At 38.3% G+C, this 26,867-nt stretch overlaps 3 protein-coding genes and 1 long non-coding RNA gene across 11 annotated transcripts in view; 2 read left to right on the forward strand and 2 right to left on the reverse strand.

The window, feature by feature from the left end:
• Positions 1–248: 248 nt before the first annotated feature.
• LOC126583152 (uncharacterized) lies at positions 249–3,880 on the reverse strand. Of its 3 annotated transcripts, none has more exons than XR_007609687.1 (6): positions 3,618–3,817; positions 3,375–3,467; positions 3,019–3,236; positions 1,171–1,269; positions 973–1,095; positions 249–864 (listed from the first exon to the last, which is right to left on the reverse strand). It is a non-coding gene; the product is annotated as an uncharacterized LOC126583152 (long non-coding RNA). The 3 variants fall into 3 exon arrangements; XR_007609688.1 differs by lacking the exon at positions 249–864 and adding an exon at positions 3,843–3,880 and having other exon boundaries at positions 871–1,095; positions 3,618–3,730; XR_007609686.1 differs by lacking the exon at positions 249–864 and having other exon boundaries at positions 871–1,095; positions 3,618–3,815.
• A 10,383-nt stretch (positions 3,881–14,263) lies between these two features.
• Positions 14,264–21,764, forward strand: LOC126613940 (CO(2)-response secreted protease-like). Its single transcript, XM_050281551.1, has 11 exons — positions 14,264–14,528; positions 14,678–14,790; positions 14,926–15,023; positions 16,822–16,974; positions 18,065–18,176; positions 18,387–18,924; positions 19,006–19,106; positions 19,215–19,457; positions 19,720–19,834; positions 20,333–20,546; positions 20,762–21,764. Exons 1-11 carry the CDS (start codon positions 14,421–14,423, stop codon positions 21,310–21,312), a joined length of 2,346 nt encoding a protein of 781 aa, XP_050137508.1. The 5' UTR covers positions 14,264–14,420; the 3' UTR covers positions 21,313–21,764.
• A 743-nt stretch (positions 21,765–22,507) lies between these two features.
• On the forward strand, positions 22,508–25,286 carry LOC126610440 (uncharacterized). Of its 2 annotated transcripts, none has more exons than XM_050278493.1 (3): positions 22,508–24,278; positions 24,516–24,695; positions 24,880–25,286. In XM_050278493.1, the coding sequence occupies exons 1-3, from the start codon at positions 24,156–24,158 to the stop codon at positions 25,132–25,134; spliced, it is 558 nt and encodes a 185-aa protein (XP_050134450.1). In that variant the 5' UTR covers positions 22,508–24,155; the 3' UTR covers positions 25,135–25,286. The 2 variants fall into 2 exon arrangements, with proteins under 2 accessions (XP_050134450.1, XP_050134455.1); XM_050278498.1 differs by having other exon boundaries at positions 24,937–25,286.
• The window catches only part of LOC126610412 (F-box/FBD/LRR-repeat protein At5g22700-like), a 40,628-nt gene continuing 39,020 nt past the window's right edge, over positions 25,260–26,867 (reverse strand). For 3 of the 5 annotated variants that reach the window (XR_007618517.1, XR_007618518.1, XR_007618519.1), the window contains one exon: positions 25,260–25,505. The gene's annotated coding sequence lies outside the window, so the exon portion shown is untranslated. Of the gene's footprint in view, positions 25,549–26,867 lie in introns of all 5 variants that reach the window. The other 2 variants (XR_007618514.1, XR_007618516.1) reach the window with 2 other exon arrangements.

The raw sequence follows: 26,867 nt of genomic DNA on the forward strand, positions 1-26,867 counted from the left end.
GAAACATTGTTTACTTGCAATTCAAGTTTATAATCTGTTTTTTTTTTTATTAATGCTAAACATATTGATAAAAAAAGAAGGAGTTGGAATATATTATTTATAATTTACTTTGTGGTTGATTCATGGAATTTTATCTTGATGATTGAAACCGTTCATATTATAAATCACTTTGTAATGATCATCTTTGCAAAAAATCATCTTTGTAATTCTTTTTACTGGACCTGTCCATTTGTTTTTATACTGTTCAATAACTAAACAATCTCATATTTTACTAATTTTTTGTATAAATAATCATTACAAAGTAATTTATAATATGAACAGTTTCGTAAACCACCCACGTAGTATTGAGGAACCAGTTAATTTCGAAAAGTTTTTCTATGGCTTCTCCTTCATGTGAAGTGATTAATAAAATACAATGCATGAACCTGTTGACTCTTTTAAATGATTGCGCCATGAGGATATTCAAATTCTATCGAGGAAGAGTAGATAAAGTAGGTTGATATTTTATCATCTGTTTTGTTATTAATTTTGATTATTTGCCAAAATTTTGAGTTAAAAATATGTGACAGTCAACAGGTCTAACATTGTCATTCTCGATCGACTGACATTGGATTTATATTTTAAATTCTATGAGTTTTACGCTTGCGATCTAAAACCTAAAATATGAGCACACATGGTTCTTATATACACTGGGGAAAATATTTACGAAGTAGGTGTCAGTCGAAGGAAATTGTGACCAACACCGTAAGATATACTTATTAGACCCAACTTCAGAGTGCATCTGTTCTTTCATAGCCGATGGTTTCCTTCCATTACTTTCCAAAGGCTGTTTGCTTTTCATCGCCATGTGATTTGATTTCACCCCTTCAACATCATAAAGAAAACCCTCTATAACATCTTCAATGAACAAAAGAAAGTTACCGGCATAGAAAAATACCCAACAGCCAGATCAGATGCAGTATATCAACACACCAGAATTTGGAAGAGAGATATTTTGAAGGCGACAATCCTTGGCAGGAGCTGGACGCTCCGCATCCTTAGAGAAAATTTGTGAGTAATCTCTCATATCCCTAATCCTTTGGACCTTAGTTTTTGCTGTACGTACCAGAAATTCCATTAATGGATAATAAGAAAACTAGAAGACAATTTCAGATTTTAAAGGACACTTACAAGGACGATTTGCTCCATAACCTCATTCATGACATTGGGTTTCTGGCCATGTGATACAGATTTTGATCTAGAAGAGATCGATCAGGAGCTTTTCTTATCCTGCAGAGGTGAGTTGGACCAATCAAAATACATTAAAATCTAAATATCAATTAAAGCACACGAATACTTCAAAATTCAAAATAAATATACAGTGGAAGTGCACAAAAAGGAGAGGTTTCCTAGCAAATGCTTAGAAAGTAACAATGAGTTTTTACTTTAGGTTGACAACATCATAACAAGGAAGATCTCCTATAGTTTAGAAGCTTAGAGCTCATGGATTCGTCTGTTATTAAAAAGGAGGGTTGCAAAGTGATTTACAGATGTCAAAATAAAAAATAAAAAATCACTAAGCATTATTTAATATTCTAATAGTAATATCAAATAAATGGATCTTAAATCAATTCCTCGTAAACAAAGTTCTCAAATTTCCTAACAGACTAAGGGGTGGTTTGGGAGTGAAGCGCTTAAAGAAAAAAGCATCTATGAAAAAAAACTGTGAGGATTTTTGGTGTTTGGTAAATTGAAAAAAAAAAAAATTTATTTTGGAAGTTGCTGTAAGAATAAGCTGAAATCAAATGAAAAAGCTAAAGCTGCTATTTGCAGCTTTGGAAAACTGACTTTTTTTCAAAGCACACGGAGCTATATGGCTCTTTTAATGAAAAAACCCACTATCATATTGTTTTTTTTTTCCAAAAGCACTCTTACAAAAAAGTTTACCAAACATTCTGTTGATTTATTTCACAGCATTTTTTTTTCAAAACACAGCAATACCAAACCAGCCCTAAGTGTAGAAATATGCACGGCCAAAAGTCCATTCCCTAACTGTTACGGAATCACGACACCACAATGGAAAGTCAAAATCATCAGGAAAAGCCGACATAGCAGGTGGAGAAAAGATAAGATATGAGAAAGTATTGCGGGACACGCAGAAAATTAAAAACACCTTTTAGAATCATCGGCTCGGGTGTTTTCAACACCACCTCCCTCTATTTGTCTGCCTTCGATGGCACTATCGTTCGAGGTGTTCCCTCGGACTTCTTCCACTTTTTGGCTGAGATCGAGACGATCGGAGCAAGCTGGGCGATCGGGACGGTTTCGTGGCTGGGTTCTGCGGAGTTGCTCGATTGGCTTTGGCGTTGGCTAGCGGATTGGTTCTGGGTTGATCAGGATAACTTTGAAGGCGGTGGATGCTGGGGTCAAGAATTGTCTTTTGCTTTCTCTAATGTTGGGCCCTTTTGTTGAGCTTAGTTGGGTTTGTTGGGAGGTCCATTTCTGTGTATGGTTCTTTTTGTACGTGGGCCTCTCTTTGTAATTTAGTGTTTGAAATAAAATTGTCTCCTTTTTTCGGAAAGGTTTTCCCAAAATAAAAAAAATAAAAAAAAATGTACTCGATGCAGTTTCAAATAAAAGTAAAATACCACTAAGAAAATCTATACACAACTCACAAAGCAACTATTTGGTTGAATTCGTTGCTTTACTATAATCCAAATAACATGATCAAATATTGCTCATCAATATAATGGTGGAAATGTGTTGAGCTTTTGCATGACGGCGTGTGTTTAAATTTCGTTGATAACTAATCTATCTAATCTAACAAAATCTATTGTTTGACAAAAAAAAAAATATATTTATACATAAGACTCAAAATGTCCTCGCAATGACAACAATAGATTTAAAACAGTTCAAACCCTCTAAAAGAAAAGGAGGATGAAATAAGTGGTAGCAAAGACCAATACCACCGTCCTCATGCTATAAAGAAATCTTGAGTTTTTTATCACATGAAAGAAGGCAGTTACAGTAGCCACTTACTTATCATAGGGTAGCTTCTTCTTTTCATAGGACTTGTCTCGAGAAGAACCACCATCCGTCTCAAACTTCTTTCTTTGTTGTTCTTTCAAACACTGTCTAAACTCAAGACGTGCCACTGTTACCTTGGTGCGCTTTGTATCTTCTTTTCCTTCCTCCGCTTCCCCGTATCTCACCCTGTCCTCAAAATCATCATATTCTTTGACTGATTGATGGAATTCCTATACGAAAGCAACCACCAGATAAACAGAAATACTAATGTGTTTCAATAAGAAGGAAAGGGAAAAAGAGCTTATGAATAAGAATAATCGACATGTCAACAGTAATCGCATATAGACACATATTAAAAATTTACTTACATCTCTACCATATCCCCGCATTTCTAAGTCGAATTAACAATTAACTATACTGGATACCTGGAACCTAACTTTAATCTGCTGGGCAGAAAATACCTATGCAAAATCAGTAATCACCGTCAATTCAAAGAATTACAAACGAGAAAACCGAAAGAATCCACAATTCAGATGCTTCAATATCATGCTAAAAATTGGAATTTCAGATTCCACATATTTTCAGCTGATAGCCCGAACCGATCAACTCACCAGAAAGTCCTTCCTTTCAACCTCAAAGATGATACAAGGCCGAAGAATTCGAAATGTATGGAAGTCGTTGCCGAGCCCTAACGTAATCGTCCGATCCCTTCAAACATCAAAACCTAATCAAAGCAGGTCAGAATTTGTGTTCTAATCAAACCATCATGATCAACATAACAGACTGACTGAAAGACATTTTAATAAAAAATAATATAAAAAAATGAAACCGCTCACATAGCTGTTCAGGTAGATAAATCCCAAATTTCAGAAAGAAAAAAAAAAACTTTAATGAAAAGGGTTTGGACTAAATTTATTTTAATAAAAAATCATGCTATAAATTTTATTTAATGAAAAATAATTAAATTTTAATGAAAAACCCTTAAATTTTAATAAAAATGACAAAAAAACTTAATTTTTAACGAAAATGACACAATTTAAAAAAAAAACAAAAAACCTAACGCGCGTGCAATACATGTACACTATTTATAAAAATGAACACGGTTTATAAAACTGAACACTATTTATGAAACTGAACGGTACTATACTGTTTATTGGTTCAATTTCATAAATAGTATCTAGTTTTTTGTCCACTTTCATAAAATGATGTCTAGTTCTTGATCATGTTTCATAAATAATGTCTAGTTATTAGGTCTAGTTTCATAAATAATGTATAGTAATTGGTACAATTTTATTAATAGTGTCTCTTTCTTGGTCCGGTTTCATAAATAGTGTCTACTTATTGGTTCACTTTCATAAATAGTGCCTAGTTCTTGGTCATAATTCATAAATATTGTCTAGTTCTTTCACTAGATCAAAAGTTAGTTGGTTATAGATTTGTTAAGTTGATCCCTAATCCGTTATATTTTATGCGTGCAAACATTAGTATGGTCGTCGTGATCGGTCCCTACCGTTTCGCTAAGAAACTTCCATTTCATTTGTATAATGTTTCATGAGATTGGTTTACAAAGTTGATGCACTAAAGCCGGTAATGGTTCTTTCACTTGCAAGGCTGTTCTGCACTTTTCTTTTCTTTGTGGTGAAACTCATACATCAAATAACAAAGACAAAAGAGAGAACCAAGAAAAAGAGAGGATTATATACAAATTTTAATGGAGAAAATGCTTAAAGGTGGGAGATAATGGAAAAATAGGAGAGAATAAAGGAAACAAGAAATAAAAGAAAACAATGCACATGAACAGAAGCATTGTTTACTTGCAATTCAAGATTATAATCTGCTTTTTTTATTAATGCTAAAAATATTGATAAAAAAAAGAGTTGGAATCTGTAGTTTATAATTTACTTTGTGATCGATTCACGGAATTTCGTGCTTATGATCGAAACTGTTCATATTATAAATAACTTTGTAATGATCATCTCTGCAAAAAAATAAACTAAAAATAAGGTGTTTTAGTCATTAACTGTAGCAAACAGTTCGTAGTTCTTTTTACTAGACTCATCTATCTGTTTTTATACGGTTCAATGATTAAATAATCTCATATTTTACTAATTTTTTGCATAAATGATCATTACAAAGTGATTTATAACATGAACAATTTCGATCATAAACATAAAGTTTCGTAAATCAACCACGTAGCATTGAGAAACCAATTAATTTCAAAAAGTTTTTCTATGGCTTCTCCTTCATGTGAAGTGATTAATAAAATACAATGTATGATCCTGTTGACTCTTTTAAATGATTGCGCCATGAGGATATGCAAATTCTATCAAGGAAGAGTAGATAGAGTAGGTTGATATTTTATCATCTGTTTAGTCATTAATTTTGATTATTTACCAAAAATTTGAGTTAAAAATATGTGACAGTCGACCGGTCTAACCTTGTCATTCTCGATCGACTGACGTAGGATTTATATTTTAAATTCTATGAGTTTTACGCTCGCATCTAAAACCGAAAGTATGAGTTCACATGGTTCTAATATACACTGAAGAAAAAACGGCCGTGTTCAGGATGAGATTTAAAACCGAAAAAATATTTACAAAGTAGGTGTCAGTCCAAGGAACTGTTGGGTTACATCAAGACTCATCCTTAAGTCCTTACATTTTTGCATTGGTAATTGTGGATGCAAATTTCTTCCTCCTTGATCTTGAACAAAATTGCACCTACAAAACAATTAACACGTTTGGTTAAGGCCAAAAGCATCACGCGCCCACGATGAATGGGGGGGCTTTGGCCGAATAACCTCCGATGCCCAAATTAGAATTTAGAGAAAAAAGTGTTTAGAGAGTTTTTAGAGTTTTGCAAAAGTGTGGACCTAGTATTTCAAAGAAAATGGAGTCCTATTTATAGAGCATGGTTGGCCTTCTTTGGAAGAGAGAGTGGCCGGCCCTTGGATGTTTTTTTGGGATGTAATGGTGATTTATGGAATTAATCCATTAATTAGCCTAGTTAATTTAACTTATATGAAAGGTTTTGAAGGTTATGGAATGATTTTCTTGTAGAGGATATGGAGTAAAGATGGATGAGATAAATTTGAACTTGTTACCTATTTTGGGCACTCTTGACTCGGTTGATGATGATTCTCCGCTGCTCGCGTGTAGGAAACTCGATGTGTCTCGAGGGTAATTTTGTCCTCTTCACCTAAAAATCCACGTGTCGCCTTTTGATTATTTTTTGGCTCCACAATGCCCCCACACCTGTTGGGTTGCTCGTAGGAAAGGGCAGCAGGTGTAGAGATCTTCTTGCTCTAGGAAACTTAGGACTGCTTCTTATTTTGATGTAGATTCCCTCTTTAATATGAAATTAGATCCTTCTAGGAAAGGGAAATAAATTTCTCTCAAAACCTATTTAATTCCACCTTAACTGGGTTGTTAAATCAACTTTGGAGAGCGATTTATTCTACCCTACAAGAGAGAGAAAGCTTAGAGGATATTTGTTCCCCCTCCCCTAGCAATCTTCTACACTTGCCCATACAAAGGACCGTTTTTCGTTGCTTTCTTCGTCTTTTCCGCGCCACACCGTTGTAAGGAAAACTTAATTCTCCTTGTCTTTTTCTTGGGAGGTGCTGTCACAAGGCAACCGTTGGGGTGGTGCGGCACGTCGGCTGGCAGGGGCCAGGAGTCGACTTGTCATAGGCCAAGAAAGTGGTGTGGCAGGGGCCATTACTTGTGCTGCTCTGCTTGATTGAAGCCAAGGATTAGCTCGGCATGGGCCGAGGAAGTGGCGTGGCATGGGCAACGGTTTGGGTTGCCATGTCTGGGCTGCTTGCCAAAAATGAGGAGACTGTTTGAGTTTAATTTCTCAGCTGCCATAGATGGAACAGTCAAGGATAAAGCTGCCAAGATCGGAGCTACTGAAGATAAAGTGTCGGATGAGTGAACTGTTAAGTGCAAAAGTGGCTGCTACCAGTGACCATTTGCTGCCTAGTTGATCTTCAAACATTTGATCTTTTAAGTTATGTGGCCTTCTCGCACTGGAGAGCTTACCTAGATAGGTGTCGGGGAATTAGTTTACCTTTTCGCACTGGATAGCAATTAGTTTACCCTCTCGCACTGGAGAGCAATTAGTTTACCCTCTCGCACTGGAGAGCAATTAGTTTATCCTCTCGCACTGGAGAGTATACCCATATGGGTGTCGGGGAATTGGTTTACCCTATCGCACTGGAGAGCAATTAGTTTATCCTTTCACACTGGAGAGCAAACCCATATGGGTGTCAGGGTATTGGTTTACCCTCTCGCACTGGAAAGCAATTAGTTTATCCTCTCACACTGGAGAGCAAACTTAGAAAGGGTTTTGAGTAGTTGTTGTGGACATCAGTTGAGCCAGGCTTATGAGTAACTTCTTGAATCTTCATTGAGAATAAAGAAATAAATTAACTATGCTGGAAGGTAGAAACTGCATATCAAACTGGATAATCTTTGGCTTGCGAGGCCTTGTTCGTTGAGCTGCTTGAGACTTCAAACTTATTTGGAAAAGCCCAAACGGGGTTCAAGGGATGATGGAGACTTCCCCTGCTTATGTAGGCTGTTTCGTTGACCTATCAAGATACTTATCGCATCGACCCTCATTTGTCAGCTTCTCAACGTACTGCTTCCACTTTAGGCAGCCATTAGTAGTGTGACCTGGTCCTTGATGGAATGCGCAATACTTTGCATGATCCAGCCTGGTAAGATCGCCTTTCATGGGTGGCGAAAGTTCGAACCAAGGTTCGTTCTTGAACTTGCGGAGAAATTGGTCGATTGGAACTGTGAACTTGGTGAATGTTTCGGGCCTTGAGTCTTTTTGGTCGAGGAACGTTCCATGTGCTTCTTTTCTGACTCGTTTTTGTTAGACTGCTTGGCTTCGTCCCATAATGCATGCTTTTCTGCCAAAGCATATGAAGCTGCTAAGGTTAGTTCTTCTCCCATGATCAGTTTTCTGAATAAATTATGTTCGGTGGAAAGCTTATTTCTGAATGTTGCCGTTGTTATGTCCTAGTTGCAGCCAACAATCTTGGCCTTCTCAGCTTTAAACCTCTTGACATAGTCGCGAGTTGTCTCCCTAGGGTCTTTTACGATGCTGAAGAGATGGTCGAATGTTCTTTTGATTGAGCGGTTAGACGAATACTCATTAATGAAAACAAAGGAAAGTTCGTTGAAACTCTGGATCGACTGCGGCGGCAGAGTGTGAAACCAATCTTACGCCTCGCCTTGTAGAGTTATGGCAAAAATTTTGCACATAAGTGCGTCGTTTTTCCTGTAGAGGATCATGGTACTGTGGTAGTGCTTGAGATGTTAATCTGAATCTTCGTCTCCATTGTACGGAGTGAAGTGAGGCATAGTGAACCTGCGAGGTGGATCTGTCTGCTCGATCTCATTCGTGAATGGTGACATGTTTATGTTGGTCATGTCTCGTCAAAACGGATTGTCAACAGGCTCGTTACGTTGGAAATTGTGCAATCGTTCAGTTAGGAGCCTCTCAACTTCTTCTTGAATTTGCCTCTGCTGGGGCAGTGGAACTTTCAGCTGCCACCGGTCGTGACCTATGGGTTTGGGCCACTCTTCCTTATGATCGACTCGTCTATGTCGCGACTGCGGTGCATGTGGCATGTTCCTGGCAGGCAAACAGGCTGCTCGCAGGCTGTCGGTTGAACTTGAGTCGATTGAGTGACTGCTTCTCTCCCTCTACCGTGCTGCCTACTCCAATGTGAGGTGGAGAATACTCCTTGAGAGCCTAGTTGTGAATGAACACTTCGCCTGGAAGGTTGTCCATATTGATAATCAAAGTGTGACTTCAACCATGAACGTATGCTCATTCATGGGCTTGATCGGGAATGCACACTCATCCGTGCGCTTAGACGAGAGTATACGCTATCTCAAGGACCCAGGCGAGAGTGTAAACTGCCAGAACGCTCGAATTGTGGCTGGTTGACGGGTTGTTTGTTGAGACGCTGGTGGAGACGTTCATCTGCCCTTGTCCTACTTTGGGACACCTCGTCTGAGGCACGTTGGATCTCGATGCGTTGCAAGAGTTGATTCACCAAGGTTGTCTGTTGTGCAAGGACGTTCGTCAACTTTATGACTTGTCGAGACAAGTGCTGTTCGCCATTTAGATTGGAAGAGCTTGGAAGGAATGTGCCTCATTGAGCAATGGAAGTGTGGTAGGCTCCAAGCGCGTGATTTGAGTTGGGAAATATTAAATCTGTGAAGAAATGTAGTGAAAATGCCCCCAGCTTGATGGTATGTCCAGATGGTTGAGATAGTCTTGGGCCGACTTGGGCTGCTTGGGAGGCCAGGGGCAGGCTGGGCCGCGGGAGTAGGCTGGGCCACGGGAGTGGGCTGCTCGGCGGGAGCAGGCTGGGCCACGAGAATGGGCTGCTCGGTTAGAGTAGGCTGGGCCGCAAGAGTGGGCTGCTCGTCGGGAGTAAGCTGGGCCGTAAGAGTGGGCTACTCGGTGCGTGATGCACGCGAGTGCGAGGCTTGGGCTCGGCTTGGCAGCACATTGGGCTTGCTTTGGTGGCACGGCTCGGGTCATGGTAGTGGTGACACCATGGACCTTGCCACAGGTGGCTATCGTGGCAGCCACTGCGGTGCTTCCCGTGATGGAACCTTGTAGTGGTGGTGTCGCTCCTCCTAAGATCACATTTAGTCTCGTGGATCGCCGCAGTCCCATTTCTTGAATATTGAAATTTTCACTCTTGGAATTTTTTAAATTTCTAGCCATTGTATTTCTCTTTTACGTTTTATCAAAGAATCTTTGCAAATAAAAAATTCTAATAATAAGAACGTATGAAAAAACGCAAGTGGACTAGAAAATAGAGAAAAACCTTTTTATGCGAGAGTCTTCTACAAGTGTGTGACTCTTCTCTCAATGAAAGCACCATTTGTGGATGCAAATTTTTTCCAACTTGATCATGGACAAAATTGCACCTACAAAACAATTAACACCTTTGGTTAAGGCCAAAAGCCTCACGCGCCCACGATGAATGAAGGGGGCTTTGGCCGAAGAACCTCCGATGCCAAAGTTAAAATTTAGAGAGAAAAGTGTTTAGAGAGTTTTTAGAATTTTGCAAGAGTGTGGACCTAGTCTTTCAAAGAAAATGGAGTCCTATTTATAGAGCATGGTTGGCCTTCTTTGGAAGAGAAAGTGGCCGACCCTTGGATGTTTTTTGGGGTGTAATGGTCAGTGTTCTAAAAATCGGCCTAGGCGGCCGCCTAGGCACTGGACGGTGACCGAGGGCCGCGGGAGTAGGATGGGCCACGGGATTGGGCTACTCAGCGGGAGTAGGTTGGGCCACGAGAGTGAGCTGCTCGGCGGGAGTGGGCTGCTCGGCGGGAGCAGGCTGGGCCGTAAAAGTGGGCTGCTCGGTGCGTGATGCACGCGAGTGCGAGGCTTGGGCTCGGCTTGGCAGCACATTGGGCTTGCTTTGGTGGCACGGCTCGGGTCATGGTAGTGGTGACACCATAGACCTCGCCACAGGTGGCTATCGTGGTAGCCACTGCGGTGCTTCCCGTGGTGGAACCTTGTGGTGGTGGTGCCGCTCCTCCTAAGATCACATTTAGTCTCGTGGATCGTCGCGGTTCCATTTCTTAAATATTGAAATTTTCACTCTTGGAATTTTTTAAATTTCTAGCCATTGTATTTCTCTTTTACGTTTTATTAAAGAATCTTTGCAAATAAAAAATTCTAATAATAAGAACGTACGAAAAAAATGCAAGTGGACTAGAAAATAGAGAAAAACCTTTTTATGCGAGAGTCTTCTACGAGTGTGTGACTCTTCTCTCAATGAAAGCACCAATTTGTGGATGCAAATTTCTTCCAACTTGATTTTGGACAAAATTGCACATACAAAACAATTAACACCTTTGGTTAAGGCCAAAAGCTTCACGCGCCCACGATGAATGAGGGGGGCTTTGGCCGAAGAACCTCCGATGCCAAAGTTAGAATTTAGAGAGAAAAGTGTTTAGAGAGTTTTTGGAGTTTTGCAAGAGTATGGACCTAGTCTTTCAAAGAAAATGGAGCCCTATTTATAGAGCATGGTTGGCCTTCTTTGGAAGAGAGAGTGGCCGGCCCTTGGATGTTTTTTGGGGTGTAATGGTCAGTGTTCTAAAAATCGGCCTATGCGGCCGCCTAGGCACTGGACGGTGACCGAGGGCCGCGGGAGTAGGTTGGGCCACGGGAGTGGGCTGCTCGGCGGGAGCAAGTTGGGCCACGAGAGTGGGCTGCTCGGCGGGAGTAGGCTGGGCCGCAAGAGTGGGCTGCTCGACGGGAGCAGGCTAGGCCGTAAGAGTGGCCTGCTCGGTGCGTGATGCACGCAAGTGCGAGGCTTAGGCTCGGCTTGGCAGCACATTGGGCTTGATTTGGTGGCACGGCTCTGGTCATGGTAGTGGTGACACCATGGACCTCGCCACGAGTAGCTATCGTGGTAGCCACCGCGGTGTTTCCTATGGTGGAACCTTGTGGTGGTGGTGCCGTTCCTCCTAAGATCACATTTAGTCTCGTGGATCGCCGTGGTCCCATTTCTTGAATATTGAAATTTTCACTCTTGGAATTTTTTAAATTTCTAGCCATTGTATTTCTCTTTTACGTTTTATCAAAGAATCTTTGCAAATAAAAAATTCTAATAATAAGAACGTACGAAAAAATGCAAGTGGACTAGAAAATAGAGAAAAACCTTTTTATGCGAGAGTCTTCTATGAGTGTGTGACTCTTCTCTCAATGAAAGCACCATTTGTGGATGCAAATTTCTTCCAACTTGATCTTGGACAAAATTGCACCTACAAAACAATTAACACATTTGGTTAAGGCTAAAAGCCTCACGCGCCCACGATGAATGAGAGGGGCTTTGGCCGAAGAACCTCCGATGCCAAAGTTAGAATTTAGAGAGAAAAGTGTTTAGAGAGTTTTTGGAGTTTTGCAAGAGTGTGGACCTAGTCTTTCAAAGAAAATGGAGTCCTATTTATAGAGCATGGTTGGCCTTCTTTGGAAGAGAAAGTGGCCGGCCCTTGGATGTTTTTTGGGGTGGAATGGTTAGTGTTCTAAAAATCGGCCTAGGCGGCCGCCTAGGCACTGGACGGTGACCGACCGCTTCGATTAACTGTTAATCGGTTGCAAAATCGAAAAATGTATTAGGAGGACGCCTAGGTGAGATTAGACGGGTCTAGGCGGAGCTATACGGGTCTGGGCGGGGCTGGGCAGAAGCTAGGCGGGCCTAGGCGGGTGTATGAGAAGACGCTGGGATCTGAAAATATTTATGGAAAAATGATGTTGCAGGCGCAAGAAGAAGAAGATGAACGGGTGGGGGGAGAAGAAGAAGATGGAAGGGTGGGGACCATCATATCAACTTTCAATTTAAAGTTTAAACGGACGGGTGGGTGAATTATTTATGGTCCCACCATGTCCTCTCTTTTGATTGCACGGGTCTTGGTTCCAATAAACTCCCTTTACCAATTTTTTATTCTTTTATTTCTTTTAAGACCATTTACATAAACTAGTAAATATCTATTGTTTTATTATTCTTTTTTCTTTTAAGACCATTTACATAAACTAGTAAATTATTTTGTATTATTTTATAACTTTTCGGATTATGACAAGTGGCTCAACGAGAACAATTAAAAATCTTATCCGAAATTACAAATAAAATTATTTTGTATTATTTTATAAATAAATAAAATACTAATATTTTATTGCCTATTGCCAGGGGGAGGGCTCCCACATTGGAAATGCAAAATGCAGTTACTGTTCATTAAGGGCAGTTACTGTTCACTGGGTGGATTGAATAGTGAATTGCCTTGGGAGAGGGCTCCCACGCTGGAATTGCTCTTAGTATGTATTTAAACCCAAACATTGCATATATTATTTTAAAAGAAAAGCCATATTATTTATTTATTATATAGTAAATTTAATTAATTTATCATTCTTTTATTATCTTATCCATAAATTTCATACAAGTATAATTTTTTGTAACTGTCAATATGCATTTATTTACAAGATATATAATAAATTTATCTAAATCTGCCTAAGCTGCCTAGCCGCCCACCTAGACCCTGCCTAGCCCCTAGGCGCTAGGCGCTAGCCCACTGCCCGACTAGCGCCTAGCGTTTTTTTAGAACCTTTGATTAATTTGGTGATTAATGGATTAATTAGGAATTAATCCATTAATTAGCCTAATTAATTTAATTTATATGGAAGGTTTTGAAGGTTATGGAATGATTTCCTTGTAGATGATATGGAGTAAAGATGAATGAGATAAATTTGAACTTGTTACCTATTTTGGGCACTCTTGACTCGGTTGATGGATGATTCTCCGCTACTCACGTATAGAAAACCCGGTGTGTCTCGAGGGTAATTTTGTCATCTTCACCTAAAAATCCACGTGTCGCCTCTTGATTATTTTTTGGCTCCACAATAATGGATGAGTTAACGGGACATATTCAAGATGATATTCCTTGGTGCATGCTTTTCGCAAATGATATAGTGTTGATAGATGAAACTTAGGAAAGAGTAAATGTGAAGCTTAACCTTTAGAGAGAAGTGTTGGAATCTAAAAGTCGTCGCCTAAGCCGATCAAGAAAATTGTGACTGACACCGTAAGATATAACTGGCCGGTCGCCCAAGGGAGCAGGACAGTCAAACACACAAACCCAACGAAATCCGGACACTAACATTTGGATAAGAGAATTTATATCGGGTTTAGAGTTAATCCTTGAATGAGTAAGAACGATTGATAAGTGCACATTTTCTTAAATTAAAGGACATCCTTATTACTAAAGAAAGCCCCTATTCTTACGTAGTTATTCATGACATGAACGTCGATTATATTCACTTGTTACTAATTAGATTTAAGTTGAGCAACTAACTAGTCTAGTTATATTTCTCTTTTCAATGTTAGGTCACAAGTTGAAATTTATCTAAAGTAGATTAAAAAAGTTGTTACAACTTTTAACGCGATTTCTAATCCTTAACTTTTCAATGAATCATTCATCAGTGGTTGTAAATGACTCTCAATCTTTTCGAGTTCTGTAGGAGCAAGTCAGAAAGTTCTTGTGCAAATAATTTTATGAATGTACAAATGTAAGATTTAATGATATATTAATAACCTAATAACTGAGAATTAAATTATGAATGCTTAATGATGTATACATGTTAAAAGCACCAAAGGTATATCAAAGATGCTTTGCTCATGACTCAAGCTTCTTGATTGGTCAATTAAAAAGCTTTCACTTCACACTGAGCCTAGCTACAAAAATGTATAACTTCATTATATAAGCAAACTTTCCAAAGAACTCAACCATACATTATTGCTTTACCAAACCAATTCACTTAACTGATCAGAAGAAGAAGCACAAGCACTCACATTCACAGATTCAGCTGCTTCCATGGCTAATTCCCTGGTTGTTCTCCTTCTCCCTTTTCTCTCTCTACCTTGCTTTTTCCTCTCTCTCTCTGGTGCCACCATCACTACTACTTCAACTCAGATTCCTAAGGTAACTTTGAATTATGGGTTCATATCCAAACTGTCTTCTGATTAATCTTGTTCTCTGTTTGGTTGACGAGAAAATGAATAAGAATCTTGTTATATTTAATATATCTAAATCAAAATTCTTTTAATTATATGTCATTGGTTATTTGGCAGCATCATGTGGTTTATATGGGAAGCTCATTCTCAAATGGAAATGCAAGAGATAATGGAGCTGATGAAGCTGCAGAATCTGCTTATTTGCAAATTTTGTCATCCATTATTCCAATGTTAATTCTTATCATAATTTATCTTTATTGACATCATAAACACCAGCATAAACTTAATGAATTTTTGGATTAATTCTTCATCAAGGAATCTAATTTTACTGCCTATTAATTAATATATCATGTCTCTGTATCCAGCCATGAGATTGAGAGAATATCTGTAATCCACAATTATAATCATGCTTTTAGAGGATTCTCTGCCATGCTTACAGAAACTGAAGCTTCTATTTTATCAGGTAATTAAGTCCTTTTGTAAGTCTACCATTTCATTAGATATATCCCCCTTTCATTGAGGAATCTTTTTTGACGGACAACTTGTGGTACTCATTACGAAACCGTTTATATATTTACGTTCTATTCCTTCAAATTAAGATCCCAGATCCTTTCATGAATTGTTTATTTTATTATTTTACTGATGAGTCCATCAAGGAAAGAAGCAACAGCTCTTACAGAAATACAGCTAGCTTTTTCTTAAAAATAATAAATTTATAAATCGCTTTGATTGATGTCACTGAAATTTATATAGAACAAATACAATAGACAGATCCAAGATCTCTAAAACACATGTTGGATGAGTTGTTGTGCTAATGAAAAAATAAAATATTATTGTTATTATTATACAAAGCCTTTATCTAAAAGAATTCTCATTTTTTTTATAAGAATGATAACTAATTGTAGGGCTCATTATACATCAAACTTCAATGATCCGTATCACTATTTTTAAGTCTTCACTTATAGATCATCTTTGCAAAAAAAGTAATTCAATCTGAAACCATTTACTCATTTGATTGTCATGATGAGATTTCAATGTTTTTTAGAACATATTGTTCATCAATTTCTTTGAACTTAATTAGATGCCTCAAACATTTCCGATTTGGCTAATATTTTGCAGGGATAATCTATAAAATGCAACTTGAGAAATAGATAGTTCAAATTGTTGAATTTCGATGTGGAGTGAACTCCACAACTAGTCCCTATTTTTACCAAAAAATGAAAATTCTTTAGATCAAAGGCCTGTATTATTATAATATATATATATATATATATATATTTATTTATATCTACACACTTTTTACTAATTACGTAATGCAAGAGATATATTAGTATAACGGTATACAATTGATGACATGATAAATTTACGGAAAGAAAATGGTGAAGATGTGCTTGTTTTTCATGAATCATGGTATGTTGTTTGACTTGGGTTTACGTTATGTTGGACCTCCTTCCTCGCCCTATGGGCAGCCTAGTAGTAGCTGATGGTTTCGTTAGTAGCTGATGGTTTCATAGGCGTTAGTAGGCCCAAGAATGACCTGTACTAGTTTTTTCTTTGGAGAAGTTGCCTTTTGAATGGGGTAATATCAAGTGTGGATTATATTTCGGGAACTTTAACGAAAAGTTTTCGATACTGTTCATTTTAACGAAAAATCACATTTTTACACTAAAAAATCAATATTGGTACTATTCACTTTACCATTTATTTTGTCCTTATCGTTAAAACTCAAAGTTTTCAAACAATTTTCATTAGTTTTCCTTTATATTTCTTATTACATTGTTGTACAGTACCTGTAGAAAATTATAATAATGTGCATCCACATTGTATTGAAGGTTGACAATCTCATTTTTGAGACCCTGACTTCATTGTCTTCATTTTCTTTGTTTTGAGTACAAGCAATATTATACATTAATTTACGCTAAGGGGAGAGAATGAGAAGGTATGAACCCGACATGCAGTAAGTTGAGATGAGGCCCTAACCATAAAAAACAATTCACCACTTGTCACGGTCTGTTTATATGTTACTAAAAGCTCCAAGCATGCTACCAAGGGAGAAGTGTTTAGCTTTAGAGTATTAATTCTCTTTCTAAAGGGTAAAACCCAAATAAAACTCATCGCGTGATCAACTTAAAAAATATTTCATTGGCACATAAAGTAGAAAGTTTGTAACAAAATTATTGTCGGCTAGCTCAGTTATGTTGCTTAGCCAAACTCCCTACCCCCAATATCATTGTATTGAAACATTTCTAAACATGTTGCAGGCAATGATGGTATCGTTTCAATCTTCCCGGATTCAATGCTCCAACTACATACAACTCGTTCTTGGGATTTCTTGGAGCCGGAATTGGCAAGGCCATTAAAGAACAAATATCTGCACCCATCAAGTGATGTTATAATTGGGATGATAGACACAGGTAACTCCATCATCTGTCAGTTTCTTTGCCCCTAATAATTTTTTCTTGTTTCGGTGTTTTTCATTTATATGGGAGTGGGGTTGGGAGACTTAGCGCAAAATCGAGTCAAGTGATGTTTTAAGATTCATACAACCGGCCATCTTTAGTGGGATGAGAGACTTTGTTGTTGTTGTTGTTGGGGTTGGGAAAAATAGCTGGCTAAAAAAAGTGTATTTGAATGGGTAATGGGTAGCTACGCAGATAGGGTTAGGCAGTGCGCCTGTAGCCTTGTACCTAAGTTCGGACCTTCTCCACATTAGAGTAGGTTTGAATATGCTTTGTGAGAAGTTAAAAATGGTAAAATTGGCATGTTATTACAGTAAGCAACTAATGCATTGATTCAATATTATCCATGTCAACAAAAATGAGAAGGGAAAAGATCAACCATAGCTCGGCTTTGCGTAGGAAGGGAAATGAAGATTCTTGATTTTATAAATATGAATATTTTGGAAGGATTATGAAGGAGAACTAGACATAATTGCTTTCCTCCTTTTTCTTTTACATGTTTAGCTCTACTTTGAAAAGAAAAAAAATATAATGATCAAGTACATTCTATCTATGTTAAGATGTGTACATGAAGATCAAGATTAAAAGGAAATATGAAAAGTATGGTTGAACACGTAGATAGAAATAGGATCCTCTGCTGATTTTTGTTCATATGCGTTCAAAGGTTTAAGTGTTTCGGGTTTGGTTTAGTATTTAGGTTGGACAAATGATTAAATGGACGTATAAATGACGTTGTTTAAGGAGAAGAAGAATTTGGGATCAACTGGTATGTTCTTGCTTTCTATAAACTAACTAAAAAGTTACAACAATGGCTACTCCACAGAGTATATGGAGTTGGGCATTCTCGTGCCCACAATATTTAATCGTATATGTTGAGCCAAATCCTATTTGTGTAAAAAATAATTTATTCGGATCAGGAAAATCGTACAGTTTTTTCAAACCAGTTGAAGGATAGAGTTTTACATTGCATTATTAGATCAGTTAATCTTTAGCAACTCCCTTCTGTAAAATAATTTTGTTTTGTTAATTTAATGTGTTGATTAAGGGATATGGCCTGAGTCTCCGAGCTTCAGTGATGAGGGAATTGGTGCAGTCCCTTCAAGATGGAAAGGAGTCTGTATGGAAGGCTCAGACTTCAAGAAATCTAATTGTAATAGGTGATTTTATTGTCTCACATTCTATCTAAACACTGCATTTACAGTGTTAATCGCTATTTCACCTGGCTTATAATTAGAAAATTAGAGAGAGAGAGAGAGAGAGAGAGAGAGAGAGAGAGAGAGGGATTCAAATTAATGTTTCAGAGTTTATTTTGAAAGTTGATAGGTAAGATACTACATCTTGATTTCATTACATTTTTTTTGTCACAGAAAATTGATAGGTGCAAGATACTATAATGTTCCGGTGACAACAAATGGTGACCAGAGCCATTTAGCCAGTACCAGTGGCTCACCAAGAGATTCTGTCGGCCATGGAACTCACACTGCATCCATAGCAGCCGGTGTGCAAGTTCCCAATGCCAGTTACTATGGCTTGGCACAAGGTACAGCAAAGGGAGGCTCACCGTCAGCAAGGATTGCATGCTACAAGGCATGCTTGGATGTTGGTTGCTCTGGTGCCACCATATTGAAGGCTATCGATGATGCAGTTAGAGATGGAGTAGACGTCATATCTATTTCCATTGGGATGAGCTCACTGTTTCAGTCTGACTATTTAAATGACCCCATAGCCATCGGAGCATTTCACGCTGAGCAAATGGGAGTGATGGTAATTTGCTCTGCTGGAAATGATGGTCCCGATCCTTACACTATTGCAAATACAGCGCCATGGATCTTCACCGTTGCAGCTTCTAACATTGATAGGGATTTCCAATCTAATATCATTCTTGGAAATGGGAGAACATTCACTGTAAGATGTTTACTGAAGTCCTGCAGTTAGTATTTTGGTTTCTTGCTTATACAAAAGTTTCTAATATCTAGGTTCTAATAGGGTTATGCCATCAATTTCTCCAATCTCACTCGTTTGAAAACATATCCCCTTGTATTTGGAAAAGATGCCGCTGGCATTAACACACCTGTATCGGAAGCAAGGTGATCATAATTCATCATCCTCGGGCATCTTCTTTTTTGGGAAATTCATATTCAGGTGATTGGTTTTTAACATTTTAATAAAGTATTTGGTTGGGCACTTAACTGCAGAAATTGCTATCCGGGATCATTGGATCAAAAGAAAGTAGTTGGCAAAATAGTCGTTTGTGTTGATGATGACCCGGCTGTTTCACGGAGAACCAAGAAATTAGTTGTTGCTGATACTAAAGCCAAAGGGTTGATTTTAATTGATGAAGCTGAGAAAGGTGTACCTTTCGATTCAGGCATTTTCCCGTTTACAGAAGTTGGCAATATTGCAGGGTTTCAGATTCTCAAGTACATAAATTCTACCAAGTAAGCATTCAAACCATTTATGCTAAGAAATTTATGTGTTTTGGGATCATTTTTACCAGCTCTCAGTATTTCGGTTTGCATGTTCTTGTCGTGTGGTGCATTATTCGACATTATGTGTTGCTAAATATCCGACAAATTCCGGCCAGACCTATGTGATAGGGTGGTTCCTTGCTAAAGGATATGGTCATTGAATTTGAGCTTCTATTACGACAATCTTCATTCGCATCAGTTACGAATTACTATTTTTATGTCATAACAACAGAAAACCAACAGCAACGATTCTCCCAACAGTTGTAGTTCCACAGTATAGACCTGCACCAGTGGTCGCATTTTTTTCATCGAGGGGTCCTGCACAGCTTACAGAAAACATTCTCAAGGTTATTTTCTACCTGCACCTCTTTGTTTTTTTTTTTAAATTTTTTTAAATTCACCTGCACCTTAACATTAGATATATCCGTGCGTGTTTAATTTGAGGTGCATTCCCAATTTTACAGTTCTCCAAATATTTATGAAGTCGGAAACCATGATTTAGTTGGATTCGCACTAAACCTTGTAACTCTGAAGCAAGTGCACAGACCCTATGTAATCGGACCATAAAGGCTTTACATGCCAGGTCGATGCGATCAGACAGACAAATAAGAAATTGTTTGATCTGCCTATAAGCTAGTCATTCACTTGTGCTGAAAAAAATGATGAATTCGATCCACATAAGTTGGTTGATTTTTAGTCAAGTCTGGTCGATTTTTAGTTGTTCATATCAAAACTTTGCTCATCCAAACCACAGCGTATTGGATTACCAGGTTTCGATAGTGTACCAGTATTTGTTTGCAAAACCAACTGTATTTACTTTTCGTGTTTCTTTATGTGCTATTCAGCCTGATATAATGGCTCCAGGAGTGGCCATTTTAGCTGCCATAGCTCCCAAGAATGAAACAGGGACAGTCCCAAATGGGAAGAAGCCATCAAAATTTTCCATAAAATCCGGGACATCAATGGCTTGTCCGCACGTATCGGGGACTGCTGCATTCATCAAGTCAGTGCATCGTCAATGGACTACTTCCATGATCAAATCAGCCCTTATGACAACAGGTATTCTTTAGACTTTTCGACATCTTGTGCAGCCATTCTATGTTAACGATATTGCGTGCATCAATCTTTCTTTGATTTCAATGTAAAATATTTAGGAAGATACTTCACGAGAATTACACGGTTTCCTTACCTAGATTATATTCGTTTGAGTTTATTTCCACTTGAAAGTACCGGCACGTAGGAGATACTTATATCGACCTCTTTTCTTGTTTCAGCAACCATTTACAACAACATGAAAATGCCTTTGACAAACAGCTCTAACCACTTTGCAAATCCACACGAGGTGGGGGTCGGAGAAATAAACCCAATTAAAGCTCTTAACCCGGGACTAGTCTTCGAAACCACAATAGAAAACTATCTTGAATTCCTTTGCTATTACGGCTACCCAGAGAAAAATATAAGATTTATGTCAAACACAAAGTTCAACTGCCCTAAAATCTCCATTGAAGAACTCATCTCTAACATCAACTACCCGTCCATCTCCATTAGTAAGTTCAACCGGCGCCAACCTGCAAAGGCTATTAAAAGAACCGTGACCAATGTTGGAGCCCTGAATTCTACGTACATTGCCAAGGTTCAGGCTCCTGTAGGTTTAACAGTCAGTGTACTCCCGGAGAAGTTAGTTTTTGCCGAGGGTGTGAGGAGGGTGTCTTTCCAAGTGTCATTTTACGGCAAGGAGGCTCCTAGCGGCTACAATTTTGGGTCCATAACATGGTTTGATGGTCAACACTCAGTTCGTACTGTGTTTAGTGTGAATGTTGAGTAAAGTCGGAATGTGAAAGTGTTAACTGCTTGGAGTGATCTGAAAGATAGAGATCCTTAAAGTCAGGAGGGGTAAAATGTAGAAGAAAAGGAAGACAACAGTAGGATAGGTATTTTTATGTCATCACAAACCCGTTCTCAATATACATAAAGAAAAAGAGCTAGTTCGAGTTGCAGGCTGAGACACGTTGGTGTTGCATAGCACGAAAAGATGAGGTGATGTTTCAGCCATTTCGATCTAATATACAAATCCCCCAAACCTTTCGCCATCTCCTTGCATCTGTCTCTGTCACTTTTTTGTGTCCACTGTGCCATCTGGCCGCTGTTTGACAATGTATTTTTGCTACTGTGATTTATAACTTGATTATATTTCCTCATCTATTTGGACAATGAATATTACCTTTTTGTTAGTATGTTGTACTTAAATTTTGTAATGACAAGGTTTCGGAGCCTTAATTGTCGTTGTCAAGTAATCTGCAGCCCGAAAGAAAATGTGTAATCTCTCATTTTTCAGCTTACCTCCCGACAACTCTGAAAATCAAACTAGTACCTTCATCGTATAGATGTATATATTGATCTAGTTAGAGCATTTAGCAAACCAGTCAATGCTAGCCAAACAACTGAGACACATTAACATTGGTGAGTGCGGGAGAAAGTCCATATAGCAATCCAGACAATCAGGCATGGCCTACTTATCAAGAATAGCCATTTGCAAAGCTTTCAGACTGGGGGCAAAAATCTTGACTGAACTTCCGCTGCAATAACCCTTGTTAAGAACACTATTGAAATACAAACACAGAGACAAGGTGTGAAGTGAATGGAGAGTAGGGTGCAATTTGAGCGGGTTGGATGGTTAACGCAATCCTAATTCAAACAATTCGGGTTTGGGTTTGACTCAGTTCATGCGGGTTTTTGCCGTGTTCAGGTTTGCCAAACTTCAAGTTCAATCTTATAACACCTTACTTTCCTTTTTTTTTTTGTCCGTTTTCTTCTATGTTCTGCCCCATATTTATGAAATTACATTTAGTTGTGTGAAATTACATTTAGTTGTGTGAAATTATATTTTTGTTCTATATTTTTTATTCACGTTCTGTTTTAATTAGAGAGTTAAATTGATAATTTCATAGTATTTTAATTGAATATGAATGTTTTATTAATTAGTGAACATAATAGAAAGGAAAAAGGTTGACAGTTATAACTTCTCTCACTTGTCTCATTATCTTTCCCGCTTCGACTCATCATCTCGTCCGCTCTCACTTCTCAAATCTCAAAGCTCTCCATCTCCTCCGCTTCGACTCTTCATCTCCTCCGCTCTTTAAAGTCGGAGCTAGCAGGAGCTGAAATCTTCTCGCCTCCCCTCGACATCCATTGAGATTGAGGTATGATCTCACCCAAAACCCTAACTGCCAATCTTCCCTAAATTAATTGTCTGATTAGAAATTTTCTAACAGTTTATTAGTTGTTTGCTTCTGCATTACAACACTTCTGTAAAATTGTGTAATATTCATATCCTAAATCGGTCAGTTCATATCCTGAACTTGAAGTAATCACAAATATCCTGTCAGGGTGAAAATTTGGTGCTCTGAAATACTCTTCTTTGGTGTTTCACTTAACTGTTCAATTGGATGGATTATCAATTCTAAATACTTCATCAATTCTATTACCTTTCTGGCTTGTCATTCCCTTGTCTGGAGGGCGAGCCTTGGCGCAATGTAAATGTTGCTCTTTTGTGACCTCGAGTCTTGAAAGCAGCGTATTTGCAAAACAAGGAAAGACTGCGTAGATAGACGTTCTCCCCGACTCTCGCAAAGCGGGGAGTTTTGATGTTTTGGGGTTGCCTTTTTTTTTAGTATAAACTTGGTGAAGGTTGGTTGTGTCCTTTTAACGTTGCAGGTGAAACATATTCTTTGTCGCTGCACCGCCTCCGCTTCCAACAGTCCTATATCGAAAAGGAATAGATCATCATGCTAAGCAAGAAGTTTCAGTCAAGTACGAGTCGTTGTCACGCTCATGGAGATTCTGGTGAGGGTATAACAGAGATTCAGTAATTTTCCAGAAAAAGTTGCTTATCATGTTCTTTCCTTTCTCCATTTCAAAGACCTCGTGCAAGTTGGTACTGTGTCCAAAGGATGCTTAAAATTTTATCTATCAGTCCCCTCAGTGAATTTCGATGCTGTTGTAAAAACCAACCAGAAGCGCGTAGAGTTGATGAGTTCTTTGGATAGGTACTTGATTCATCGCGGTCACAATAAGATGCAGCGCTTTTCCATTTGTTGGAAGTCCTTTAGTAGCCAAACTTTAATTAAGCTCTCTGATGAGCGTTTTCGGATCATCACGTGGATTAACAGTGCAGTAAGGTGCAACGTTGAGGAGCTGCACCTTGATTTCTCAGCAAAGGGTACCGTCACATTTGCGTTGCTGTCTTGCACTTTGCGTTCTGATTCTTTACAGTCTCTATCAGTGCAATGTTTTAATATGATTCTTCTAGCACCCTCCTTATCTTTTTCGTGCAATCTCCATTACTTGAAGTTGATTTTTGTTCGAATAGTAGATGAGAGATTTTGCAAATGGATCTCATGTGCCTGCAAATGCACTAAGGAAATCGAACTTTTTCACATTAATGGGATGGAGAGTATCACCATTGAAAGCTTGTCTTTTGAATCATTTAAGTTGGCTTCGACTGTCCTCTTCCATCTTAACCTATGTGGTAAAAAACTTGAAGAAATATGATTAGATTGGACATTTGGTACTTCATCTAAAAGCCGCTCGTTAAAAATCTTTGCCCCCAATCTTAGAAAGTTGAGATGGGAAGGCAAATTGTTGAATAGCCAAAGTCTAGGAGAATTCATGAGTTTAGAAAAAGCTCAGATTTTTCTGAAGCCTGAGGTAAATGGCTATGACAATTTATATGAGGTTCTTTGCAGTGTGTGCAGGGCTAAAGTTCTTATTCTGAATGAGGAGACCATTCAGGTAAATGGACATAGCCTTTACGGTCTATAACCTTTTGGTCAAACTCTAGCGTATGTAGTGACTTCAGAAACATGAGTGTTTGAATGTGTGACTAATTAATGCTAATTAATCTGGATTTCTGGTGTTATTCTAAGTATGTATAGCATTTAATAGGATTCTTTTACTTGTTTTCTTCTCTCTTTGTGTTTGGCCTCTTCTCCTTTTTCTACTCGAGATTCTTCGCTTGAATATTTGCAGGTTCTGTTCACGGAAGGCTCCAGGCCAGCACCATTAGATGATATACGTTATTTGGGTTTGCATTTGAGGAGCTTGAATAATGAACTAGTTACAGCAGTGGTCTCTCTTCTTAGAGGAGTCCCTAGTTTGAATACCTTGAACATAGAAAGTGGACGAGGAAGACGGGAAACCAATCCTATGGTAAGTGAAAAAGTTGGTGTTAACTCTCAATTCTCTCCTCTCCTCTTCCCCCCTCTCTTCTATATCCTGTCGCAATTTCTTCAATTGGGTGCATTGTAAATCATCATCAGTTTATAAAGTAGTTATCCATTTTTCCATATGATATTATTTGGTAATGATTGCTGGTTTCCATGTGGCTTTTCAGTCATCTGGGTTTGATATGGTATACTGGAAATCGCAAAACCTTGATTTTGTTTATCAGCTTGTGGCGGTAACCATAAAGCTCTCTGATGCGTCAAATGAAATTGAGCTTGCAAGATATGTTCTTGAGTATGCCCAGAATTTGAAGAAAATGACCATTCTTTGTTCAAGTTTCCAACAACCAAGTGATGTCCAAGGGAAGGTAAGCAAATGCAAGATGTTTTCGACGGCTTTTGTTGTCATTCAGTCAAGTGTTTAATGCACCGAGTATAGTTTTATATCTATTAGTTCTACAATACACAGAACAGAGTTGTCTTACAGTCTAGCACGTCGACGGATATTGCAGTAGGTAGAGATTAAGAAACAATCTGATTAGACAGAAACTTAATACGGAAAGCTGCATTTGATTGACTTTGTCATATACATTAGAAGCAGGCTTGAACAGACTAGTATAGATGACAGAATTAACCTATCATTTGAGTGGTGAGACCAGACTTGATCTTCTCAATGGTACCAACTTCAGTCCTAAATGATTTGGCAAGGATCGCATCGTCAATTCCAGTGGCAACCGTCAACACTGGCACTGAAACTCCGTCAGCATTTCACTTCCAAATGCTGGAATGGCGTAGGCTGGTAATTGAACATCTGGGTTATGCTGATAATGAACTAATCCCTTAGGAATCACAAGTAGGTTTCCAACTCTAAGCTTTTGAGTGTATAGAATGTATTTCGTTTCCATGAACCCTACTTCCAAGGAACCACTAACAATGAACAAAAGTTAAGCTGTGTTGTTTGGTGGAACTATGAAGTTGGAAAGGATGTCCGATCACCGGCTAGGACCCTTTTGGAGGTGGTCAGGGCAAGTACTAGTATGGTCACTAACTGAAGAACTAATCTCAAAGCCATGCATGGTAGATGAGTACTAATTAGACCTGAAATTAGCTTGTGCTATAGAGCTGTTGGTATTCAGTTTCAAATTACCAGTTTATTGTGTTGTAATGTACTATGTTGTTTCTCTGTTTTCTTCTTTTTGGCCTGATTGAAAGCCGCAAGGAGCCATTTGCTTGTATATGAGCTGTGTACACACCTAAACAATTAACTAGAAGATCAAGTTGACTGAATTTCCTAAGATGGTTGAAGTGAGAGGAGTTGCCAATCACAGTAGTTGACTTTTTATATTCTATTAGATTTTTCTTCGGGTCAACTATTCTTGTAGATCGTGATGGTATTGCTTCGCTAATCCGTGTTAGGATGGGGAGTGTTATCTTTCTGTTGCCAATTGATTTTGGGGTGAAATTTCAACTTCGTAATAGTATTAGAACAGGGTTGTCATGTGTGACGTCTAATGGCCACACACGCTCCAGGTCACCCAATATATTTTGTCCATGTGTTTGGCTTCAGTGTCGGCGTGTTACCACACACTTAGGGCGTGTAAGGATGTAAAGTGCATTGAAAAGTTAAGGGACCTTGCATATACTTAAGGGAATTGGCCACACGTTTAGAACTTTTTTGTATGTTCTATCTTTTTAAAATTTTTAGTGGTTACCCTGCTACGGTACTACCTACATCCCATTAAGTTGTATTGCAGAATTCTTTTGATTCTCTTTGATAATTTTGATAGGTCTTTCAATTTTGTGAAGATTGCTTCGATTCCTCATGTTATTAAGTCCAATTTTTGTTTTCGTACGTATAAGAAGGATCCTCCCTAACATAGAACTTTGACTCCACCATTGCTTATGTTTTCATTGTTTATCTTTTTCTTTGAAACGTTTTCACCATTTTTCATGGGGTGCATGGACGAGTGGATGAAGAATACACTCTATTTATCTTCTCATTTTTCAGTTTGATTTTTAAGATTATTAATTTACAATTTTATCGTTATTAAAAACGATGGCTTCTCTTTCAGTTTAGTTTTATTTTATTTTATTTTTTTATAATTAGGGATTTATTGAAAGATTTAAACTCAAAAAAAATAGAAGGAAATAGGCGTAT

Source organism: Malus sylvestris, chromosome 2, assembly GCF_916048215.2.
Source record: "Malus sylvestris chromosome 2, drMalSylv7.2, whole genome shotgun sequence".
Classification (NCBI taxonomy): Eukaryota; Viridiplantae; Streptophyta; class Magnoliopsida; order Rosales; family Rosaceae; genus Malus; species Malus sylvestris.

What these genes read in the sequence shown, in the direction of transcription:
- LOC126613940 (XM_050281551.1), top strand. Translation starts at nt 14,421, where the DNA reads ATGGCTAATTCCCTGGTTGTTCTCCTTCTCCCTTTTCTCTCTCTACCT. An exon ending in TGAAGCTTCTATTTTATCAG is followed by an intron (nt 15,024 to 16,821) that starts GTAATTAAGTCC and finishes AACATGTTGCAG; the next exon opens with GCAATGATGGTATCGTTTCA. An exon ending in GAAATGGGAGAACATTCACT is followed by an intron (nt 18,925 to 19,005) that starts GTAAGATGTTTA and finishes AGGTTCTAATAG; the next exon opens with GGTTATGCCATCAATTTCTC.
- LOC126610440 (XM_050278493.1), top strand. Translation starts at nt 24,156, where the DNA reads ATGAGTTTAGAAAAAGCTCAGATTTTTCTGAAGCCTGAGGTAAATGGC. An exon ending in TGAATGAGGAGACCATTCAG is followed by an intron (nt 24,279 to 24,515) that starts GTAAATGGACAT and finishes GAATATTTGCAG; the next exon opens with GTTCTGTTCACGGAAGGCTC. An exon ending in GACGGGAAACCAATCCTATG is followed by an intron (nt 24,696 to 24,879) that starts GTAAGTGAAAAA and finishes GTGGCTTTTCAG; the next exon opens with TCATCTGGGTTTGATATGGT.